This window comes from Spea bombifrons, chromosome 1, assembly GCF_027358695.1.
Source record: "Spea bombifrons isolate aSpeBom1 chromosome 1, aSpeBom1.2.pri, whole genome shotgun sequence".
NCBI lineage: Eukaryota > Metazoa > Chordata > Amphibia > Anura > Pelobatidae > Spea > Spea bombifrons.
The window spans coordinates 13,188,933-13,214,970 of record NC_071087.1 but is presented as its reverse complement, the minus strand read 5'-3'; the positions used below and the strand labels follow the sequence as shown (position 1 = coordinate 13,214,970).

Genomic DNA, 26,038 nt, shown 5'->3' with positions numbered 1-26,038 from the left:
CACCGTATGACTTACATCCTATACATGGACCTTCAACATCTTACACCGCAGCGCCCAGTGATATTTTTTGTTTATATATCGGTAGATATGGCGCCATCATATACCGCAGACCAGTACAATGGGCATAAAAACCAGAAAAGTAAAAAATCCATGTACATAAAAAAAAACAAAGCTAGATTGTGCAAACTCAGTATATCTCGACATCGATTCCCATCAGGCAGATCGTGAGGAACATTCCCAGGGAGCTCATCCTGAATGGAGCTGGACTTTATTGTCTCATAAATATAATCGGAGCCCCTCGGAGCCCCCCGGGGACGACATATGCTGGCTAAAAAAAAAGACGAATGGGCAGACTAATGCACCTTCTGGTGCGTATAATGAATGAACAATCCTGCTTAAACATAACAATATCGTAACAATAATAATAATAAATAATAACAACAACATGGGCTTCTTGTTAAAAGTCAAAAGGAACGTTATCTGTATTTTTTCCAGCAAATATTCTTTGTAACGGTTATTTTGCCACTAATTTTGGAGTAATAGGCTGCAGTACAGATAAAGTAACTGAGCTTATATGACATCACAGAACCAGGAAAAGCCATAGCTGCTATTATCATCAGTCTATCAAAGCGCCAACATATGGCGGAGTGTTGTACATACAAAAAAAAAGTGAAAACATACATTTTAGACACATGGGTGCCGTCCAAAAGGGGAATTTAACCGACATTCACCGACAGCCAATAAACATAGTGACTTTTGTATTGCATAGAGTGTCATGTATGAAATGGGACATAAGGACAGACGCACAGCCAGTGCCGAGTACATTTACAGCAAATGAGAGCGTGAAGCCTGGTGACAGCATGAAAGCCGGGACAGAAACACACATACATACATATATACATACATACAGTATATGTGTGTGTGCATGTGCGTGTGTGTATGTGTAGGATCTGCACTATCCCCAGGAGGTCACTGACCGATCAGAACATCTTGTGACATCCAGCTGGCCGGCAGGAGATCTGCATTACAAGAGGCTCTGCGGCAGCTCAGGCCTTCCTGTCACACAAGCTGTTATGTCTGTACCAGCAACAACTACTCCTACACTAGTGAGTGCCACTAAATCCACTCCCAGGCAGCAGACACTCCGGAAAGCATTGTTTGACAAGGAGGGTCCATGACACTCTCTCCTGGCCCGAGTGACAGCCTGTAATCTCTAGATGAGGGGTTAATTACATCCCGCATTTGGTTACAGGGGTATGTGGCAGCCTCCGGCGCCTGCTGGACTGCAAATCCCATCACTGGCAGCTGCTGGACTGCAAATCCCATCACTGGCTGCTGCTGGACTGCAAATCCCATCACTGGCAGCTGCTGGACTGCAAATCCCATCACTGGCTGCTGCTGGACTGCAAATCCCATCACTGGCAGCTGCTGGTGATGATGTTGAGCTGCAGGAAGCCAATCGTGATGTAAAGGAAAATCATTGCCTATCTGATTCACAGCTGTTGGGTGCTGGCTGCGTGTGATGGGAGTTGTAAACCACCAACAATAACCATCGCCGCTTAGCCCACCTGAACCGATGAATCGGAGCTGTACGGACACTCCGTACCCCGCATGCCTCTCTCCGTGGCTCATGCCCCCGCCTGTGTGGCTGCTCTGTCCCCCCCAGCACAGGGCTGCAGGCCAGCACTAGCCCCCGGCTCGCTTACCTTTGCAGTATTTCTGCATGGCGGCTCCCGGGGATCCAGGATCCCCCCCCAAAAAACGGATGAAGACCGGAGGAAAAAGTCCCAGAGAGGCAACAATGGAGGAGCGGCGAAGGAGACGAGAACAGCAGGCAGCAGCTGCAAGACCCCCGGCCCAAGCACGCCCCCTCACTGCTGTGACTGACAGGGGCCCCGGCAAATTGGAGAAGGGGGCTGGCACAGGGGGCGGGACCAAAGGAACAAAGGAGTGAGAGTGACAGTGAATGGGAGTCGGAGCTGATCATACACAACAAAGGCACTCCGGGCACTCGGGGGGCGCTCACTGCTCCCCCCCCCATAACGCGGTGTATTAGCATAATCCAGTTAAACAGCGAATTGTGTCATTTGGCTATCACAGGCCACCGATGAGGTCACGCTTTGCAATATCTGGTCTAGATCTAAGAGCCCCTGGAGACCGCCGTCTGAAATGATTGATTGCCCCTCCGCTATTGGAAGGCAACGACCCTCAAAACTAACAAGAGGACATTCTGTGACCCCCGGGGCACGATCTCACTGACACTGTGTGCCAGACCTGCTTGTTCCGTGCATGATGGGAGTTGCAGTGCACAATGGCTGATTGCTGAAGATGTGGGGGGGAAAACTCAGCCCGGTAAAAAAAAATACTAAAAAGCACGTGTTTAGAGTAACACATAAATAATAATGTAAAAATATGTGAATCATGCATTCCTCTGATTTTATGCACTTCCATAGTGAATGAGGAAGCCCACTGAATCATTCTGACGTCATTGATGACTACAGCCTGGTCACCAACATTCTTCAATGAGATGATAGAGTAATGGCAACCTTACTGCCCACCATAAGCCTACAGGAGGATCTGTAACTTTACCAAGATCCATAAAATATAAGCTGTCTTTTACATATTAACCCCTTAAGGACAATGGGCGGTCCCAAAATCCATTGAAAACAATGCATTTTGAGCCCGTACATGTACGGGCTTTGTCATTAAGGGGTTAAAAAAATATATACCTACCGGTATTAAAGTCTCATCTAATAATACTCCATGAAAACTGCAATCCAGACATCACAGGATTTATTTGGTTATTCCTCCCCATTAAGTTATCTCTCCTATTTTTAAGTTGCTGGTTGCTGTTCATTGGTTCATGCTTTTGTAAGAGTGAGTTGGGAGAAGGGAAAAAAGTCAGGGCAGGACATGGATTAAATAATATTAGTTATGACATATTGGCAGACCCAGGCTGCATCACTGGCATAGGACAACATCTTTGAAGACAAGAGACATGACAATGGGGGCCCTAAGAGATTAACTGACCTGAACTCCAGTCAAAGAAAGGGTTATGCAACATCAACCAAGATAATTCTAGAATGAGAAGACTCTATGACGTCAAATGACAGAGGTTCAATATTCAACACACCTACTGTTACTAGCAGTACGTCTGTCTACCATTGAATAACCCCAGAGCCCAGGGGATGTCCATCAATGGAAGTCATGTGCAGAGGTAAAGGCTTGGGTAAAAGGGGTATACCTTGTTCTATAACCCAGCACCCTGGAATCAATGAAGGCAGTAGTATACACCTTCAACGCCTTCTACTGGAGGCTTAGAGCTATTACCAAGCTAGATTTAGCAGGAGAGGACAAGACTAGACTTATTAGTGTTTAATAATGTTAGGTGGAAGGGTTTTCCATCACTTTTACCCCACCATAACTTTTGTGATTCGTCCTTCTCATGTTAACACTCTAGAAATATTGTGTCTAATCTGATACCCAAAGTAGTAAAGGCCTCCAAGTTCTCAGGGAAGTCAGTGCATCCTCAATGAGATCACCGAGCTTCCTACGGAAGGCCCCTTTATTGGTCTCTTATTTACAGTTTTATGTGTAATGGTTTGTGGCTACAGCCCAGGTCATGATGGACCAAGGATCCAGCTGAGCCGTCTAAAACAACTCACTGCAGAGCGCTTGCATGGCTCGGCCTGTCGTGCACTGTGTAGAGTGGGTGCCGGTTCACTCCGTAGAGAGGAGAACGGTGCGGATGTGAGTAAGCACGTAACAAAAGTGAGGGGCCCACAAACTTTCATCAAGGCTGGATGATATGAGGTAAACATTTAACACAGAATTCCAGGAGCTGAGTATTTTCTGTTGACTAAAGAGTAGTCGTTTTGAACAGTGGTAAAAAAAACCAGTTTCCACGTTTTATACAGATCATTATGATATGAAAGTGATACATTTTGCAATTAGATGCAACAAATGAGCATTTGTATATGGAGGAGCCCGTTGTGTATGTGAACTAAACGACAAAGAACACATTTTATAATTCACATCTTTGAGCGGGACAGGTTCCTGTTTGTCTTGTAACCATTTCGCCCACCCACGTTCAGGACAGCTGACTGAAATTAAGAGACACTACACTTACCTGACAGATCACATGAATTATTTCTTAAAATTCCACAGAACCACCCGTTTCTGCTTCCAATATATCAGTATATATATCAGTGCAAGTCTGCAATCCAACATCCAATCTCGTTTCCATCAGGAGGAATGTTTTACTTGCAAATAAATGATTTTTCTGTCCTAACCTTTTTACATCCTTTCCCCTTAAATGCATCTTGGAAGGGGATGATGAGATCATCTGCCCTAAAGTCTCCTTTTTTCTTTCCCTTATTACTCATTAAGCTTAATGCCAAAAAACTAGCTTTTAGAAAAAAATGTTTTATCCAATGAATTAGAAATCAAATAAATTATATACACACAAAGTGCAATTTTCTTTTGTTTTCATTTGAAGTTGTTCTTTAACATGACTCTTGTAAATAATAATAATGATAATTGTCCACATGTACCACATGACCAGTTGGCCACTAGCTGCAACGCCCCATAACTGGGAACTCCGAATCCTCTGGGTTGGGGGAGCAGGGTCCTGACATGCTCCACTCCCTGTCCATTTACCCATTAAATGTGGTGTTCTTCATCACGTCAGTGGAATGCCCACTGAGGTTAGCAGGAAATCCTGCAACATCAGTGGGAATGCCCGGGCCACGTCCAGCACGGGTATACTGCGGGAAGCTGGAGCCCACAAGTTCCCAGGTATGCCTATACCTACCTCACCAATGGATTGAACCAAGGAGAAGTTGGGAAAGCTAAACTCTTGTCCCAGTTATGAGTAGTTAGGACAGGGAAACAGACTCAAAGGCTGGCGTTATCAATGCCATAGTTTTTGGCAGTAGAAGTATTATTACACACTCCACAGACACCAGACACGCCAGAAGGCTTGTTTTTCACTCAGAAATCTCATGGTGCTGCCACAACCACAAGGGATTCTGGGTAGGCGCATGCAAATAAGGTCAACAATGATCACCTTTTACCTCTATATCCACTTTATACACGGATCCCTTGAGAGTAATTGCCCAATGGTTTTTGTAGGTACATAAATCTAGAGGTTACTTGGTTGTTGGTCGATTTTGTTGTTGTTCTGGAGCTTTTCAGTATATTTAATCTGAAGCTTTATAAAATAGTTAAATAAATATTATCAACACCCAGAATGTAAAAATGTGAATACGTGAGAACCTACTAACACATTTACAGTCTATACATTTACAAACCTCTATCTGACGGGCTCTCGGCTGTAGGTAGGAATTCATGATTACGCCCTCACACATTTTCCAATAAAAGTTTAGATTCAAACCAACTAATTCCCTTGACTAAAAAAGCTGTAAATACTTAGGGTTCAGTCCCCTTTTGTTTTATTTGAATGTTAGTTTCCTGGCTGCGTGGGGAATAATCAGTAAACCCACAGGACAGGGGGAAAAGGCAGATGTTTGCAGATGTGTTTTGTGGTCAAATCACTGAAATTAGATGATAAATTCGATTTTCTTCACATATTCTCTGTACACTTCTCACAACTGTCTTGAATATGTGAAGATATATGATTAGACTGCAAACCATTGTAACCTCGGGGTATATCTTTTTACTATTACTTTATTGTGTAAAAATCATATAAAAATCACACAGATCTTGAGTTTTCAGGACATATTCGGAAACATCTAGATATATGCAATACATAAATTACCGGTATATTGCTGTCTTCTGTTGTCTTATACTTGTTTACTCGCTTCTTTCTCGCTCTCTTTGGGGTTTATTTATTAAACTCTTATAATAAAAGCTGTGCCAGGTGTGGGACAGATTTGCATGTCTGTGGGACTGCCTATGTGCCGGTGATAATCAATCTCCCCCGTGAGCAAGGCTGAGTAGACCCTTAAGATTGAAGTGAGAGATTATTCTCAAGTCAATTTGGCCCCTTAGTAAATAGTTACCTACATGGTGGCCCAGGCTAGGACACAGGGTAGGCCTGGACTGGCCATAGGCCACATAGGACTAATGCAATATAGTCCACTAGGCATGACCCTTTTTTCAGTTGCAGACAGCATTTAATTACTTAACCCGGGGACTGGTGTGCTTTAATTATTTTGGTCCTGGCCGCCTAGTCTGGCTTTAGATGTGATCCCAAAAAAGTTTACATGTATATTTTATCAAATATGTGCTCTTAACCACAAGACGACGGGTCAGACAAGGTCCACTAATGCCACTTACGAGTGGGTATGTCAAGTTCTTTTTGGGGATAATGCTGTACTGGCAAGCTAGGAGCTTGGGGCACTGAGGTGGTAGTAGCGGGCGCCATCATAGGGTTTTGGTTAGGGAGCAAATGGATACAGGAGGAGGGCATCAGAAACTGAGAAAGCTAGAGAAGTAGAGAAAGCTAGAAATCATAAGGTTTGCCCTGTTTATAGGTTGTATAGTCCTATATTAAAACATTTTAGTTAGAATACATAAAATTTGCTCTTAATTACACTGTTTTAATAAGCGAGGTGGTGAATCTTACACCCCCTAATGTTTTCACTAAAATTTGAATACAGATATATATATATATATATATATATATATATATATATATATATATATAGTTTTAGCTATAGAAATGGATAATATGTGTTGTATCTAGTGCTGCCATCTTGGTAGATCATGTGGTTCCATCGTTCACTTTTTATGAAAATAGTGTTATAGGTGGACTTTGCAGTTTTCTAAAACATTGCAGGTTCACACCTACCACAAGCTCGTCCACCCCACGGAACACTTTCTCATTCTGTGTCTTTTTCACATTGATAGTGCCCAAATTAGACATTGCACATACAGAGCTGGTAGCAATCCAAATAAGCAGGACACCCGCTGGCAGAGCCGGACTGGCGGTGACAAGGTGGCCCTGGGACTTTAAGGCTGGCATTACGTTTTTATGCTCACATTGGACGGGCATGTCCAGCTGTACTCCGCTGCTCCCGATGCTGGCGTATGGGGCACTGTCAGCCGATTGCCCACCAGGCATTTGACCAGTGCGCCGGATGACCAGTCCAGGCCACTTGTCAGCAAGAACATAAACCTAAATGTCTGGAGTGCCCTGGAAAAATGGAAGATTGTTGTCAGCTGGGTAGATTGAGTCATAGATGTAGGTTATGTCTTCCAACTATCGTTAAAAGAAAGATTCCAATGCAATCTTCACAGAGAGATCATGGGAAGTAACAAAATATTTGCATGAAGTGTCCTGACTGTGCCTCGGGTTCTTAAGTGGTGTCAGATGTAATGTCAGAGATGGGTTATATAAACCAGAACAACTGAAGAAACAGAACATTAAATCAAAATGATAATGATTAGAAGATTTACTCGCTGCATTCAATTAGACTTCATCTTAGACATGACTCTCCTTGTAGAATAACACCTCTCTAGTAACCATTGATTCCTTACGTATTTTCTTTATCTGGTACTGCCAAAAAGAAAAAAAAAATATTATTGTCACTATTTTCATTATGATATTCTTTTATTTTTACTTCAATTATTTTAACAGGAAATAATTAAAACAAATACAGTTATTTTTTTTTTCTTTATTAAAAGTAAATTAAAATACATTTTGTTTAAATAATTATATAGTGTTGCTGTTCATGGCTGGATATATTTTTGTTTAAAACAAACTTTTAGTCTTCTTTCCTTCCAAGATTACAAGTAGCATGAAATGTAGAGGAATAAGTGAGCACCCCCGCAGCCCTTACAGGTTCCAAAGACAGGACCCTCCAGAGCAGCACCAAAACACCATACCTTCTCAGAAACCAGTCCCTACATTGTATGTGGAGAGCAGGAACACCCAAGTCAACTGATTGTTCCATGATGGAATGCTCATTTGCACAGGTGGCTGCTCCTGATTCCGGTTGCTCAAAATCCTGTATGGGCTCCAGTGTCTGGAGTCTGCATCTGGTAGAACGGATTGCAGTAGCCGTTTAACCCTTTACTCCCAGAACAATGAGTCACTCTTCTATCCTGGGACTGAAAATGGTAAGAGTATGCTCAGCTTGGTTCTTGACCACCTGCCGTCAGGATCGAGGTACAGATTGGAAGACATGATGACAGCACACGAGCCTGGCAGCAGGAAATTGGAGTGTTTTGGGGCAATAAGAAACAGCTTAGCTTTTGCTTACTTACAGCACTATTTAGCCATATACTAATAAAAATTACATTTTACCACAAATGCACACAATTTATGAACCCCTGTGAGATGTGCTACCAATGACACCACAACTTGAGAGAGAGAGAAAGGGGTGAAACCTTGTTTTGCGACCCCTGTTTTTTTTTAGCTTGTTTGTTTAGACCACTGGTTCTAAACTCAAGGCAAACCAACAGTCTAGGTTAGCGTGACTGGGTTAGGAAGCACTGGTTCAGACTGTTTCCAGATTTCACTGAATCAGAAAGTAAACTAATACAGAAGATAGTTCTGGTCACACACATCTATTGCATAGGCATGCCTAGAACCAAGTAGTCTCAATGTAGAAACTCATTGCATGGATCCATGAGCCTCCTTCATCGTTCTTTGGCATTTGGACCCAATGGATTTCCGACTTCAAACATGATTTTTTTAACCATTCCAGAAGCACGTCTGGCCTACTGGTGTGAAGCAGGTATATTATATCCGGGAACGACCCAAGTCCAGAGCGTCCTCTGTGTCCGTGACTCGAACTTTACATGGATCTGCGATATAGAGACTACGTTGCTTTCTCTGTATTTTTGATTTAGGTCTGGATGCTTCCAGGCCCCCTCATGTAGTCTTTATTTCTTTACCGTGCGCATCACGGATCCTCTTCTTTCACTTCTACTCCTAGATTTTATTATACATTTTTTATCATTCATTTTTTCTTTTTTCTTTTACAAATATATTAGTAAAAGGAAGTAAAAAAAATATTTCCATAAACAGGAGACCTGCAAGGTTTTTTTTTTATATTCTTCCACAGAAAATGAAAAACACACTTAAAATAATAAACATTGGATACGGCTGTACAGCAATGCCGAGACCTTCTGCACTGTAAACTGTTGAAACATCAAGTTTGGATGGTATTATATATTAATACCCCAGTCACAATGTTTCTGTTCTCACAGCTAGAGTCAACATTTTAGTATGTTAAATATAAAAAATATATAAATATATATTTTTTTATCTCCAATAACAGATGTCACCCTTCCTCCAATCATAAGGGCATAGCAATGGGATTTGAGACTTGTGTTTCATCCTCCATCATGGTTTCTGCAACACATATACATAATAGTTACCCAAGAGAAAAAAGTAAGTCAATGGAAAGGGAGTGAAAAAAGAAATGTTGGATGGGTTGGTGAGTGATACGGATAGATGATAGACCTTGGATAGATGAGACTACGGGTTGAAGGATGAGGCTATTTCATTGTTCTCAAAGGAATAAAGAAGGTTAGGAATTCCGAAATAATTTCAAGCAGGTTTTCTAAATGAAACCTCTTTGTTTCCAGGGATGTCTGCTTTACCCCTGACCATCTGGTTGCGGATGTCTATAATATAAGTTAAGTCTCTGATGCTGACTCCATGTCATATGGTTATTGTTGAGCAGTTCATCCTTGGTGATAGTTTTTTTAATCAGATTTAATCTATACTGCAATTGTGATGCTAGCATGGACCGTGTTATTTTATCCTCTGCTTTGTTAAGTAAAATAAATTAATCTGTTTGCTTCCCTTATTTTAGACAGACCCAAAATGAGGAAAAAGAATCAAAATAAAGCAACATATATTAAAAGTAGGCCATGCAAACTATAGTCTAAGGTTTGGGTAAGATATTTCTGTACAGGGAGTTCTATAACAAAGTGTCAATAGTTGGGAGCTCCCCAGGGTAAATGGCCAAGCACAGCTCCGGTGCCCAGAGAAAGAAGAAACTTATCCAAAGACCCAGGAAAGCCGGACTTCACCCTGAGACTTTGGGCCAAAACTGGAGAATTTCTTTATATATCAAGGACAATAGGTCAAGTATTTATGGGGTCTGTCTTCTGTCCAAATAAGACCAAGCCTAACCTCCCAGTTAAGAGTAAGAAGATATAACTTGTAAAATATATCCTTAATCTATGATTAAGCTATTTAGCAGCTCAAAATGTGTTTTTGTATCTTTCTGCCTCTGTCATGTTTATGGATTAAATAACATTTTCTGTGGTCTGCACTTCATATGAGGATTGCTTCAGGTTGCCATATAGGGGGTTAAAAGGAATATCAGGGAGGTAGAGTGGCATATAGGGGGTTAAAAGGAATATCAGGGAGGCATAGTGGCATATAGGGGCGTATAAGGCATATCTGGGGGGCAGAGTGGCATATGGGGGGTATAAGGCATATCTGATGGCAGAGTGGCATATCAGGGAGGCAGAGTGGCATATAGGAGATATAAGGCATTTCTGGCCGGCAGAGTGGCATATAAGGGGGTATAAGGCATATGTGGGGGCAGATGTGCATAACTGGGGCAGGTTGGCAAATAAAAGGAAATAAAAACAAAAAATGCATTTTTCTCAATCATAGTTTTTATTAAATATGAAAAAATAATTTAAATGTAAATATTTACTAGTAAAACCTTTTTTCTTATAGGGTAGTCTTATATTCAGGCTTTTTCTTTTTTTCCCTAAATTACGGTAATATTCAAATTTTAGGGGGCATTTATTGAACTATAAAGCAGCATCATGTAGTTTTATAAAGTGCTGGGACCCTTTTTGAAAACATTCTGGCTAAATAAATGAACACAAAAGACTACGTGTGAGGTTTCCAGAAAGTACCAGATAATGCCAATATTATTATTTACAGAAAGAACTGTGAAGTTCTAGAATCCACTGGCTGAATAGCTCTGATTAGCAATTTTTTTTTAACACGTCATAGAAGGTCTGGATGGTACAAAGCATGATTCATGTAGATATGTTGATTAAACGTTTGAAGAATTTTCATCCAAATTAAAATTCTTTATGCAAATGTAGTCCTACTTGTGCTGCTATAATCTTTTTTTTCGATTTCAATACATTCAGAAAAGTGGAAAAGGGTAGAATGCATTTAGATCTGTGTATACATGATAGTATATGCCGTTTTCCTAACATGATATATATCAAGAAGCCCATTGTGTCTTGAAAGGTCTGGAATACCTTCTTTGTTGAGTCTGACATTCTGGCTGGTTGCATGGTGCCAGCTCTTTGGTACGGTACGAGTCTGCACACTATACTATATTACTAACAAACCAGGATCTCTCCGAAACTCTTGTATAATCACTCCAGTGGCCTCCAGACTATGCTTTTTTTGACACTTAAGTTATTCACATAAACATCATGAAAATCATTTACGCACAAATGTGGGTGTTATAGCCTAAGGGAAAAAAAACCTAATATAATAATCCAACGCAAATACATTTTTGAGCTTTCCCAAACATTGGTCTCCTTACCTGTATAACACAAGTGCCAACTGCTATATTTTAACAGGAATTTATACTTTCTGTCAAATAAGCTGGATTGGTTTTATTTGTTTGAGATTGCTGAGACAGCACTTTCGCATTAAAGAGGAGTCTTCATCCACAGAAAAGTTGATTACAGTGAAAGAACAAGAAATATGAATCCCATATGTTGCTTTTTCCATTTTATGATAGATACTATTAGTTTTAGATGCTTCATCAATTAAGAAAAAACCTCACTTACTACGATGACATTTTTATAATCATGCTCATATTGATACACAATGAATTTTTCTTATTAATGAATGAAATGAAAACATTGTAACAGGACTACTGGGATGTAGGGCCATGGGCATGGTTTACTAGTAACAGAGAAAATGTTTGGTCCAGGAGAGTATAGAGCAGACCTGGGCAAAGCACGGCCCGCGGGCCACATCCGGCCCGCTGAATAGCTCGGACCGGCCCGCAAAGAGTGTCCTGGTGACTCACCAATGAGTCCGGTGTCCCCCCCCGCCCCGGTCACTTACCTTAAACTCCTGTGTTGGAAGCGTTTGTCTCGGGTGCCGGCGCTTCACTGCTGATCGCCGGCGTCTGACGTCATATGCCGGCGCCCAGCGTAAAGCGCCGGCATATGACGTCAGACGCCGGCGATCAGCAGTGAAGCGCCGACACCCGAGACAAACGCCTCACGCTTCCAACACAGGAGTTTAAGGTAAGTGACCGGGGCGGGGGGGGAGATCCTGAGAAGGGGGGGTTAGGGAGTTAGAGGGGAGATACTGAGAAGGGGGGGTTAGGGAGTTAGAGGGGAGATACTGAGAAGGGGGGTTAGGGAGGGAGGTCTTACTGTGTGTGTGTGTCTTACTGTGTTTGTGTGTGTGTGTCTTACTGTGTGTGTGTGTATCTTACTGTGTCTGTGTGTGTCTCACTGTGTCTGTGTGTGTCTTACTGTGTCTGTGTGTGTCTCACTGTGTCTGTGTGTGTCTTACTGTGTCTGTGTGTGTCTTACTGTGTCTGTGTGTGTCTCACTGTGTCTGTGTGTATCTTACTGTGTCTGTGTGTGTCTCACTGTGTCTGTGTGTGTCTTACTGTGTCTGTGTGTGTCTTACTGTGTCTGTGTGTGTCTCACTGTGTCTGTGTGTGTCTTACTGTGTCTGTGTGTGTCTTACTGTGTCTGTGTGTGTCTTACTGCGTGTCTTACTGTGTTCATAGCTTATTCAGTTATTGTAATAAATATTTTAGCCCATTTTTTAGCTCAAAATATTTTTTCCTTTTTTTTCTCCTCTAAAATCTAGGTGCGTCTTATCAGCAGGTGCGTCTTATAGAGCGAAAAATACGGTATGCACTCCGAAGCCTTGTTCATTTTGTTCACTTCTGTGCTGTGCTAATAGTTATTCAGGCCTTACTTATTCAAGCACCTCTACCAATGACGTAGGCTTGAATAACTTTATTAAACAGCACATAAGTTAACAAAATGGACAAGGCTTCGGAGTTTGTAGTTTGTAGAGGTCTGGCCCTCTAAAACCATTCCAATTTCTCATGTGGCCCCATGGGAAAATTAATTGCCCACCCCTGGTATAGAGAAAAGGGAAAGAAAAGACAAGAAAGAAAGGAAAAGGTAATGACATTAAGAGGAAATAGAAAGGAGAAAAAGAGTGAGAGAGATAAAGAAGAGAACAGGATACATGAGAAAGAAAGGTAAGGAGAGGACAGGAATGGAGAAAAGCGAAAGAGAAAATGTATAGGAGAGAAAGGAGAAAGGGAAAAGAAAATAAGGATAGAGAGAAGCGAGAAAGGAGAGAAGGTGGCAACAAGATAAGCACAAAATGAGTGAAGGGGAAGAAGGGAACCCCCTTTTTACTGGGGTGATGACATTTAGTTCCATCAGCAGCTTAGTAAAATAGAAAAAATACATATTACAAAGAAGCAACGCCTGCTTACAGTCTTAATGTGCTAGAGAGTGTCAGTCACCGTCTACTTGCTGCAGAATATACACTGACAGAGACGTGGGTCATCTCCAAAGTCTACAAACCTTCAGCACTTTAATAATGTAACTCAGCATTGTCCCGCACAGTGCATGCGCATTTCAGGGCCCTGTCGAGTGCTACAAACAGCTAAACATTGCCCTGCCCTCACCCTGCAGAACACAGATTACATGGGCACTCGCCCAGCACAAAGAGGTAAATCCTGGACCTAGGACTTGGTTCTGGTACTTTTTAGGGCTTGCACCAGAATCACCTTAAATACATAACATTTTAAGCTTTCCTCTCCGGTCTTTTGGCAGTGTGCAGGTTAGAATAATAACTGCATTATATATAAATAAATCAATAACTGCTGTAATTATATATATATATATATATATATATATATATATACACACACACACACACATATACATGCATATATAGACTGTCATATTTTGCACAATAACAATAGACGCTGGTGAGTGAAATATATTTTATTTCAGCACATTGTCACTATCTCCATTGCAACAAAATGAGAAATCACAAAACAATCAATGAAGGGCTTTTTATCCCCCCATTTATTTTCTGTACAGCTGTAGTTAACTAAGCAGGTTATACTGAAGCAGGTGCAGACCGAAGACATATCGTGGGATTATATACCTTAGGTTGTAAAGCGGTACCTGTGCATTGTGTGTGATTGGAAACAATATCTCAAAGAAGAACACAACTGACACTTTTTTATTACAGAGCTCATGTTTCGGACACAGTGTTATGAAACTGTATACATTCAACTTATTCATTAAAAATAACATACAGTACCCCATTGAAGGGGTCATTTCATTTAATAGTCAAACATGTGACTTTTTCTTTAAAGCGCTAGAAAAAGGATACAAACAATATTTCATTTTATCTTACACTAAGACAAGTCTCTACATTCTATAGGGAAAGTGACTCTGTCCATACCTTCAAGAGACATGGGTCATGTTAGACATGATAGGTTGACTAATGACGATGGTCTGAGTAGAGAAATACATTAATATCCAGTTGTGTGTTGGGCACTTTTCCCTTTTTTTTAAATGTTTATCATGCTTTCACTTCTTGTTTAGCTTTCCAGATTATTATTATTATATTTTACCATATTATTTATGCAGCCTGAAGGACTGAGCAGGCCTTGTTTAATGTGCAAGGAAGAAATCTCACTGACTTAATCTATACATTATATAGGTCCAGCCAAGCTCTTCATACAGCAGAAGCTCACTGGGGTTGGTATATCAAAAAGGTATTGTGAAGTCATGCTAAAACCCAACTGTGCTGCAAGCTCTCCCCTTAGTAGATAGACCTCAGAGTCTCACGCATTTCCAGACCCAGGTCAGTCATCAAAGGAGAGCCCTCACAAACTGCTCAACACAACAGAACATCACAAAGCCCTTCAAAGGCTGCATGCTGGGATTTACAGAATAGAGGTTTCAGTATTATATATTTTTTATTCTTATAGTTTTATATAAATAAATATATTTTAGGTTCTTATGAAATAAAATATTTTTCGGTATAACGCATCAGCATAAAGTTGTACCGTATTTTGGTAAAACCGGTTGTCTCCATTAATACTTCCCCTACCAAGGACTGATTAAGGTGTGAGTGTTCACATAAAGAAAAAAAGAAGCAAACTAGATCAGCCGATCTAGGACACAAGTTTCTCAACTTGGTGAACAGACATCGTTGTGTCCCCGAAAGTTAACAAAGAGGTGAAAAGCATGGCGCACCACCTACAGAGTTGTGAAAAACTTTAGCTTTTTAGTAATACAATGCCTAGGATCCATGATCCAGCCTTTATAATGATTAACAAATAACATTAACTTATCATAGATATTACAGTGGCAAGAAAAAAGTAAGTGAACCCATTGGAATTACCATGATTTATGTATAAATTTATTAAACTGTGATATGACCTTCATCTAAGTTACAATAATGAACAACAAATCTGTTTAAGTGATAACACAAATTATTGTATTGTTTTTGTCCATATTGAATACATCATTCAAACATTCACAGTGTAGGTTGGAATACGTATTCAAACCCTTAGGCTAATCACTTCAACAAAAGCTAATTGGAGTCAAGAGTTAGCAAACCTGCAGTGCAATCAAGGAAACGGGATTGGATGTTAGTTTTACAGCTATTTTGACATAAAAAAAACACTAATATTTTGAGTTTTCTATTATCAAGAGGCATCTGCTGATGTGAACCATGCCTCACAAGAAAATTAATCTCGGAAGACCTACGATCAAGAATTGCTGATTTGCATAAAGCTGGAAAGGGTTGCAAAGTCATCTCAAAGAATTTACATATACACCAGTCCACAGTTAGACAAATTGTTGATAAATGGAGACAATTTAGTATTGCGGCTACTGTCCCCAGAAGTGAGAGCCCAGCCAAGATTACGCCAAGGGCACAACGCAGAATGCTTTGTAAAAAAAGAACCCCCAGGTAACAACTAAAGGCTTGAAGGAATCATAGGAACTGGTCATCAGTGCTGTTCATGAGACTACCATACTCAAAACATTGAACAGGCATGGAGTCCATGGCAGGACACCACGGAGGAAGGTGCTGCTCTCCAAAAAAAATATTGCTTCGCTCCTGAAGTTTGCCAAAGAACACCTTGACATGCCACAACATTTCTGGGAAGATGTTTTGTGGACGGGGGAAACTAAGGTTGAATTGTTTGGTAAGAAAATGCAGCGCTATGTATGGTGTAAAAAAGGAACAAGCATACCAAAAAAATTTAAAACATCATCCCAACGCTGAAGTACGGCATAGGGAGCATCGTCATTTGTGGCTGCTTTGCTTTGTTGGGGCCTGGACAGCTTCCCACCATCGAGGGGGCAATGAATTCTCAAGTTTATTAAGGTATCATACAGGGTAATGTCATAGTGGCTGTCTGCCAGCTGAAGCTCAGTATAAATTGGGTGATGCAGCATGATGATCATTCCTTGTCTCTTATTAGCTTAAGCACGTTGTGTTTTTCTTGCCACAGTATATCCCAAAAAATAAATATTATGTCATTCTGAGGCTATATATCAATAGAAGTGTCTAATATACAATATTAACTCAGATTACAGTCCTTAATGTAGTATTCTATCAATGGCAAGAATATATTTCAAACAATTCAAATTAGTGTATATATTAGTGTATATATTAATATATATTAATATATATATATATATATATATATATATATATATATATATTATTTTGTATGTGCAACACATTCTATATGATTGCATTGACTTGTTTCTACAGGTGTCATAATTTAAATCATAAAATAATAATGAAGGCGAATTCTAGGGGATGATGCTTGTTTTGTGAATTCCAATAACATTATGCATCGGCGTGAATTAACGCATTGCATAATTATTGCACAAGCATAGTATAAAAAAGCAGGTATGGATCTCAATGCATCTTTAACATAGGGTTTTTTTTTCCTATAGATTAAGAAAATGTATGTCGGAAAAAAATTAAATAAAACAGCACAGATTAACCACTTTAGGGGAGACAATATTTATAGGACATAAAAAGGAAAATAACAAAAAAGGACAGTTACATCAGAATGAAACAGAAAACCGTCTGTGATGATTTCGATACAGTCTCATTGCTCTGTTTTAGATGCAAGGTTTGGGATATATGTGCTATAATTTTTTTTAAAAAAATCTAAATGCTTTTATAGAATCAAAAACCACAAAGAATCTGTACTTTCTAGTGAAAAGGCTTCGCTTGAGACTATGGGTTCAAATTAAGATATATTGCGGGTAGTGACCGTACATCGAAAGCTATTTTGTTAACCACAAGCTGCATAATTTAGTCTGAGGGGGTAAAGGCGACCTCTAGAACTATGTTTTTCCTGCTCAAGTTCTTAACTTATCGTCTATAAGAAATGGCAGACAATATGTTCCATGCGTTTAGTCAGTAATATTATTGTAAATATAAAAAAAGGTTTAACATGAAATGGTGAGAAATGGGAGTTCTTTTTCCCCCAGAACTCTGATGCCAACTGGAGAAGACGTTCTCGCCCTTCTCTTTAAGTTGTGAAAATGGATATCGTACGCTCCCCTATTTAGGTCTATCAAAGAAAATGGCCAGGGTGTTAACACCCCATACAATGAATTGGTCATTATACCCTTAAGCTACACGTTTGATCACGCATGTCCTCTACAAAGTTCCTACACTACCAGATAAGGATAGAGGACAAGAAAGGGCATCAAAGCAGCAAGACTCGAAGAATCAGCGATAGGTCTTCAAGCTGAGAATATCTTCATTTAACGGGTATACTTTAAATCATTCCAACATGATAAACTGATAAAAACAACTATTTCCATTTACAAAAAGGCCATCAAACGGAGCATCCACACAATACAACCGATGAGGGCAAACAATATTACCAAACCAGCGAGAACTATGCAGAGGAAAGGGGCCAAAAAACGTAAAAACATGTTTACACGAATATCAGTCTTTTAGAATTACATTCGAATAAAAAGGCACCAACTGCTGATTCAGTTTATTTCACTTAACCAAATAAACTAAAACTGTTTTACAATCCTAATCTCCCCGCGCTCAGGACAGGCCTGCTGTCAGTTTAATTGTCTGTTCTTTTTTTTCACTTTTTCTAGTGTTTGTTTTGTTTGGCCTTTGAACGTAGAATAGTTTACACAGTTAACAAGGGGGGACATTAATGAAGCCGCACAATTACCGCAAAGTCTAATTATACAAATAAATGTATTATTGTAATTGTGTTTATTTGTGTATACCCGTCCTATCATTGTCTATACCCTTCACTAACATGCTTTGGCATTCCATGAGCAAACATTCTTAGTCAACAGATTAATCAAATCCAGATGAGAATCATCTCGTCCAACTTCATCTTTCCCTCTGGTTATCTCACTAATAACCCTGGAGTATTTTGCCAAAAGTATCATCTAACTTCTACGCCTTCTAAGGATACGCTATTCACTGGATGCAGCTGACATACAAAAAAAAGCCCAAAAAACATTATACAGCCATACTATCGCCATATCTTTGTTTTTTTAAATCTGAAAAAATATGTCTAAATATATAGGTAAACATGTTCTCATTTATAATGGACATTGATAGATATTACCTCTATCTAGCGGCAGGAACCTCTTATCCATACAACAAAAGTACATGCTTGCCATATGCAAATAAGTTAACATCAGGGAATGAGACAATAACATTAATGTAAAGTAACAACTGTATAGATTGGCCCAAATGCCAACCGGCAGCCCCTGAAAAGGATTTTCCCCAATCGGAGAGCGAACCCTGGTGTGCATTCACGTACGCGGTAACCTGGTTGGTATCCTGGACACTAATATGTGGTTGGCACTGAAAGGGTTAAATGATACAGCTTGTAAAATGGTCTTAATGATTGCATTGAGCTAATACAATAACATGCATGTCTGAAGTAACTGATGAATACAGTATATGTAGAGCTCGCACGGACTCCGAGTAGTGATATGCAACTTAACACCCATAGGCCTTCATCCGTTTTCCCTAATCCCCTTGATACCCGAGATTCTGGTTAAGCTGCTGTCAAAGTTCCCGATATTTTTCCTGTTACACCGAATAACAAGAAGTATTACAGTTCCAGAACGCTGCGAAGGCACCCAATAACTAGAATTCTAACGAGGCTTAAAAAAACCCCACATTTTGAAGATGATGGATTTTAACTTAATTGTTTCCCTTTACACACACAGCATCTCTACCAACAGAAAGCTGAAGGAAATGAAGCATTCCTCCATTAACCCTTTCTCAGTTTAATAAAAGTTTAATCAAAAATACTTTTTTCCCCTGAAAAATGAACTCATTCTCCAGTTTTACTCGAGTGTGTTATTTTACCAGGTAATACATTTTTCTAATTAAAAAAAACTATATAGTGGCTGATTTGAATGATGTCAACTATATGTAGCGGTATTTAAATTGTATTGTTTAATCTAGTAAATGGCACAGAAATATTATTTTTCTTTTTACTAATGTATGATAGGCTAATATCGACCTGATAAATGTCAGAGACGCCAGTGAATGGGAGCTTCTTGTAATGTGTTATTATTAGTCTGTATTCCATTTCTAAAATAATACTCCCGAAAATGGTCTTACAACTGAATTACACACTATTCTTTGGTCTTTTTTTTCCCATAAATCACTCAAATTATTGAATGTACTCCCCTAAGAGAATTTATCAGCAATAAATAACTGAATTATGCATACTGATGCTTTCTCGCGGGACAGATTTGCCATTGATTATAGTATTTTATATGTATTCATATATGTATTTCAGGATTGGTTAAATGCAGGACGTACAGTTAATAAAGAATGATAGACATTGGCTTAGACGCAGCTGACAATGCGATGACGTCATAGTCACACTGGAAATGTCTTCTCCCCACTAGGCCGGGGAAGCATGGTGTAGGCCTGAGTCAAATGCCTAAAGATTGAGCAAGAGCCAGAGCCAAGCTGAAGATGGAACTGGCAGCCAAGCACGTTCCCCTCTACGGCAGATGGCCAACGCAGCGTATATTTCCACCGGCAAACAGAGGCTCCTCTCTTGGTTGAGGCGCCAGCTTCTGCAGCCAGGCTCTGGCTCGTTCCTGACCTTTTCTGGCTTACACGCAGTTTTCGTCACTTATTTTTCAAAAATTAATTTTCAAAAATAGTAAGAGCGATAACGAGCAATGGTGTTTATTCCTGTCAGTCCCAACAAGGATAAACACTGGCGCGGGCAATCTCTGCACCCTCTCTTCAGCTGTACAACTCCTAGCAGTAGGATGTTGTAGTCCCAGCAGACAGAGGTCCCCCTATCGAGTGTCTTAGACGATGCTAAAAAAGCAAGGCTTTCTTCTTCATGTCATTACGCTTCCACAGCGCCAGGCGATCAAACTCTTCAATGGTCATCCCAAAGACATTCTGAAACTCCTCCACTGACAGGTGTCTCTTCAATGCCAACAGAAGCAACCGAAAATAGAAGAAATATCATTGTAAGAGGTTTATAAATGACTATTTTAATTGACACGCAAACACAGAATGTGACAGCAGATAAGAAACATTTGGCTTCTCTTGTTCCCACCTCCTGCACCACCTGAAGGTCTTCCATTGGAATTTTCTTAATAAAACAAATGGAAATAAATAAAATAAACATTCTCCCTAATTATACAATTTTTATAGTCTACATAATGAGTACTTAGACATGCCTATAATGAAACATATTAGGGCTACCCTATCCGTAATCGATGATATTAATATATACCAATATATACCCCATCCAACCCTGTAGCTTGTCAGCTTGCGAGCATCGACCTCTATAACCCAATGTATCTGTTTGTCTTAGTCTGTCTGTTCTAGTTTTGCCAGACCCCTTGAATATATGTATTGTAAGAAACGCTGCCAAAATTGTTGGTGCTATATAAATAAAAGATAATAATAATAATTAAAAAAAATAATAAAAATAACAATAATAAAAATAATAATAATCATCATTTCTCCATCCCAAGCTGAATGCCAGTGGACGTACAGTTATATACAGATCTGACAAGCCAGATGAATCTCCATAGTCATGAAAACTCAGTTCTTTTGCAAAACCATCACAGCAAATAAAAACGCATACAATCTTTTGTTCGGAGTTGGAAATATTTGATCAGACAGACGCAGCGAATGGTTTTGCACCTGTGGGCCGTTAAAGCTTCCAAAAACTCAGTACAGCCCTTCCGTCTTTTCCAGGCAAATTAAAGAGCAGGCATGACCACGGCGGTGGGGTTATCTGAACACATGTATGTTAAAAGAATGCCATGGAAAAAATTAAAGAGTTACGTTTGAGACTTCAATATAGTGCTGTATACGGGAATACGGGAGAGGACGTAATCTAAAGCTAGAGACTGAGATGCTTTGATGTAATGTAAGGACGCTTTAATTTACTGAAAAGATTGTAGATAAATGGAACAGCCTCTCAGCAGAAGTGGTAGAGGTTATAACAACTAGGGGAGATAAGACAGAACCCCCCCCTCCCAACCCATTTTAAATTAAGATTTCTGGTACCGGAATTGAAAATAAAACTTTTATAAGAAACAAATCTTAACAAATCTATTGTTTGTAAACCGGCATCAAACCAAAAAATGAACACTTTACTATTTCATGTGAAATTAAGTTCTACAGTGCCCCCTAGTGTTCAATCCAGGATGTGCTTGGTCTGTTTTAGTTATCCTCACAGTATCCAAGTGGCCTGCTTCTTCTATACATTAAATTATCTTTTATTTATGCAGCGCTTCTTACAATACATATATTCAAGGGGTCGGACAAGACTAGAACGGACAGACCAAGACAAGAAGACCAATATATGAATTAAAGAGGACCCTGCTTGGAAGCTTACAATTTATCATAAATAAATATGATAAAACTAGAATTTGTAACACTTAAAAGTAGGGGCGTAACTAGAAACCTCAGGGTCCCGGTGCGAGAATCTGTTAAGGGCCCCCCTAACCCCCCCAAACCATCTATCCCTTTCTCACGATCTACCCTCTCCCTCCCTACCCCACCTTCTCACGATCTACCCACTCCCTCCCTACCCCCCTTCTCACGATCTACCCACTCCCTCCCTACCCCCCTTCTCACGATCTACCCACTCCCTCCCTACCCCCCTTCTCACGATCTACCCACTCCCTCCCTACCCCCCTTCTCACGATCTACCCACTCCCTCCCTACCCCCCCTTCTCACGATCTAGCCACTCCCTCCCTACCCCACCTTCTCACGATCTACCCACTCCCTCCCTACCCCCCCCCCCCTTTGTAGGTCACTTACCGTCAACTCCTGTGTTGGGAGCGTGAGGCGTTTGTCTCGGGTGCCGGCGCTCAGCGTGAAGCGCCGGCACCCGAGACAAACGCCTCACGCTCCCAACACTGCACTCCGGGCAGCGCTGAGGCAGGCGGTGGCGGCTGCGCGACGGCGGCGGCTGCGCGACGGCGGTGGGGAGCGGAGGCATCCTAGATTTCTGTCAGTCAGGGGGGCCCAAGAGTTGCCGAGCGGTCGTTTTCAGCAACCGCTCAGCACCCCTTGGGCCCCCCTGACCGGCAGAACTCCAGGGCCCGGTCGCAGTCGCGACCCCTGCGACCCCGGTACTTCCGCCACCTTTTTTTTACATTTACAACACTTAAAGCAAAACCACAAGCAACAGGTCTACTTTGAGTAAAAGTAATTAAATTGATCAACATGATATTCTTATCTATAGATGAAATATTATGTTTTGGTTAATAGGTGCTTTAAGGTTCATCTGTTTATTTTTGAATATATATATATATATATATATATATATAGCAGCATTTTTATATCTTAGAAATATTATATTAAATATATTTAATAAATTGTTCTTCTCTGTTAATGTTCATGATATTCTAAAATAGGGATATTTACGTTCTTTTCCCACGTTTTCTTTGCCTTCTGTGCATTTTAGCAACTTATCCACTAAAGCCCACGTGAAATCACTCCTTCCCGGGCAATCATACAGAACACGTTGAAAGCTTTAGGAAGAATTACTATTTGGAATAAACAGCGTTCCTGTGCGAGTTCTCCACAGTTCTTAGTAAATGTTTGGCACGCTGAGAAATAGCATAGTTATACTCAATTCCACTGTTCTGGATATGAAAACAGTCACCCCCCCCCCCTCCGATGCGTCAGAACAAAAGTGTTCTTATCACGTTACTTTTAATGAACATTAAATGTCAAAAATGAATTTATTATAATATATACAATATATTTTGTGTTTTGTACACACTTCTGTAGTGTAAATAGGGCAGTTACAGGGGCCAAATGGGGCAATCTACCCCTTGTAATTTGGCACAGGGGCCAGGATACGCTGGTGGACACGACTAGTCGATTGATATTAAAACGTTATAAGCAGTTAGAAAGCTGCCCAAGACTCCGTACAAGACGGTGTAATGTGGGCCCTTGAAGCCAAATATATTTACAGAAAACGAAACATTTAATTTTCAAAAAGTACTGAACTTTTGCTTGTTTTTGGCTGAGTTTGTTCGGTTTCTGCAATGGGGAAGCATTTATTCTCACTAGATTTGCACGGATTTCATATTAGTTTTCTGGATATGTAAAGTTTAGATGCCACCAGGATTAAATTTGATAATACAGAAAAGAAAGACTGAATCCCAAGAAGCAAACCTTGTTAAAGGCAAACTCTTCATATGCAGAAGAACATTGCAAGGTCAAAGTTAAGTGTGATCTGATTGCCTTCCGTCTTTATAGATTTTCTCTTGAAATTCGATTGAACGTCTACTGCCCAGAGAAGGATTAAGACTTGGAATGATAAGAAATCACGCACAATCTTCAGAGGAAGAATACCAGAGAGTAAAAAAAATACAAACAACATAGTATACAGGGACTAAAGACAGAGTAACCAAAAAGCTAAAGAAAGCAAAGATGAAACTCTTGTCTAGCTAACACATGATAAAACACCTGGTATGTGAGTATGCAACATACCTGAGAACTCTCCAGGTTTGACCCGGAGATTGCCGGGTGAGTGCTGCTCCTCCGGTTCTCCAGGTCAAGACCCCGAATCCTCCGGGTCCCGGAAGCGGGGTCTTGACACGCCCGCTCGCCGCCCATTTTTCCTTTAAACGGGGGTGTTTCCTGCTGCCGTCAGTGGGAACGCCGCCAACGTCAGCAGGATCTCCCATTAACGTCAGCTGGACCCCCCCGCTGACGTCAGTGTGCAGTTCTGGCTGCGTCCCGCAAGGGAAGGCTCCGGGTAGCCGGAGCACAGAAGTTCCCAGGTATAGTATGTAATAACAAGGTGGTCTTGCGGGACCAGTGAAGTACTGCAGTGCTGATCATAAATAGGATAGCGAGAGAGGGTCTTGGAGAAGCGAGAAAGCAGGACGGTCCAAATGATTGTTACCTGCTGTCATGTTCTACATTTTAATGTAAATTTTGGTTTACCTCCAGTCTGGTTCTGTCCACATCCTTTGGCAGCTTCACTCGCACTTGGTTGGTCACAATCAATGTTTCATACGGATAAATCTGTTTCCAAAGAATACAAAGCAGTTCTCAGTAATGTGACTGGCTCTTGTTAAAATTATTACCAAGTTGGTTAAACCGTACATACCATTTTGGCGCATATAAATTAGAACATTGTGTGATCAATACAAGGAAAGAGACAGATTTAACCTTGTAACAGAGAGAAAAATGGGGGATTCTTTTTGTGATTGACTCCAACTTCTTACCTTGTAATCTGTAAGAAAAAGTATAATCTTTATGAAAGTCACATAATCAGTCTATCCACAACAGCAGTCTATTTGAATTTAAGAAGATATCATTATATCTAATCTACAAATCTCGTCAGACTAATAGAAAACGTAATCTTAAGGATGTCTCAGCCAATTATGTCCCTGAGACATCTGAACTCAAGTATGCTTCATGTTGCTATTTCCCCAGCATTCTGATTCATCCGAAATTCATGGGTCCACATTCACTCTCACACACTCATTCTCGTTCACTCTCTCATGCTCTCTAAATGTTTCCCTGCCTTCTCTGCTGACCACTTCGGCATCTTCATTCACTTTCTTTTACCTTCTCCCTTCTATCTTGAATCTGGTATCTTTGTCTGCATCTCCGTACACATAACCCGTTGGCAAATTCCGCCAAGATCTCCTCCATTCAGGGGAGAGATTGTCACCTAAAGTGCTTTCGGTGACATCCTCTCCCCCAATTGGAGGATCGGTGAGGGGACGTCCCTGCAAACGTTACCATTTTGGTGGAAATTCCCACTGGGTTATGTCTGGGAGATGCGGATGAAGGCAGAAGATAGCAGATTGAAGAGGAGAGAGAGAAGAGAAGGGAGAAGATGAAAGATAGAAGATCAATAAGAAGATGCATAAGTGGTCGGCAGAGAAGGTAGACAAACATTTAGAGAGTGAGTGAGAGTGAATGCGGGCAAATTTTGTTCCCCAATTAAAAACGACCCCAAATAGGCAGAAGGACGAAATTTGTTGCTTGAAAACAAATTGGCCGAGAAATTAATTGAAACATTTGTCAGAATAGTTTTTGGCCCGTTTGCACATGTCTACTACTTAAGGGTTAGCTAGTTTTATGACAAATAATAACAATGGGTGATTATTCTACTACATGTGTGAATCTACTCTGGCAATACACACAATGCTAACATACACTACTGTTCATAAGTTTGGGGTCACATAAATGGTTTTGAAAGAAACATACATTTTGTCATTAAAATAACGTGAAATGGATCAGAAATACAGCGCAGACAAGGTTAATGTTGTAAATGACTATTGTAGCTGGAAACAGCTGATTTTAATGGAATATCTTCATAGGCTTACAGAGGCCCTTTATCACTCCCATCACTCCTGTGTTCTAATGTCCCACTGTGTTCAATAAATACGTTTCAAGGCTAATTGGTCATTAGGAAACCCGTCGACAGGCATGTTACAACTAGAAATGTCATTGTTTTCCATGATAACTGCTAAGTGACCCCAAACTTTTGAATT

The 26,038-nt window shown here is 40.4% G+C and overlaps 2 protein-coding genes across 7 annotated transcripts in view; both read right to left on the bottom strand.

Annotated features, from left to right (window-relative positions):
• AFAP1 (actin filament associated protein 1) overlaps window positions 1–1,828 on the bottom strand; it is a 66,155-nt gene extending 64,327 nt beyond the window's left edge. Inside the window, exon 1 of one of the 2 annotated variants that reach the window (XM_053458249.1) lies at window positions 1,707–1,828. In XM_053458249.1, the coding sequence (XP_053314224.1) occupies window positions 1,707–1,725 (19 nt within the window). In that variant the 5' untranslated portion in view covers window positions 1,726–1,828. The remainder of the gene's footprint in view (window positions 1–1,706) is intronic. The other variant, XM_053458250.1, reaches the window with a different exon arrangement.
• Window positions 1,829–20,200: 18,372 nt separating this feature from the next.
• The window catches only part of ABLIM2 (actin binding LIM protein family member 2), a 73,561-nt gene continuing 67,723 nt past the window's right edge, over window positions 20,201–26,038 (bottom strand). For 3 of the 5 annotated variants that reach the window (XM_053458244.1, XM_053458246.1, XM_053458247.1), the window contains one exon: window positions 24,399–24,765. In XM_053458244.1, the coding sequence (XP_053314219.1) occupies window positions 24,674–24,765 (92 nt within the window). In that variant the 3' untranslated portion in view covers window positions 24,399–24,673. Of the gene's footprint in view, window positions 20,471–23,584; window positions 23,860–24,398; window positions 24,766–26,038 lie in introns of those variants that run through there. The other 2 variants (XM_053458248.1, XR_008350447.1) reach the window with 2 other exon arrangements.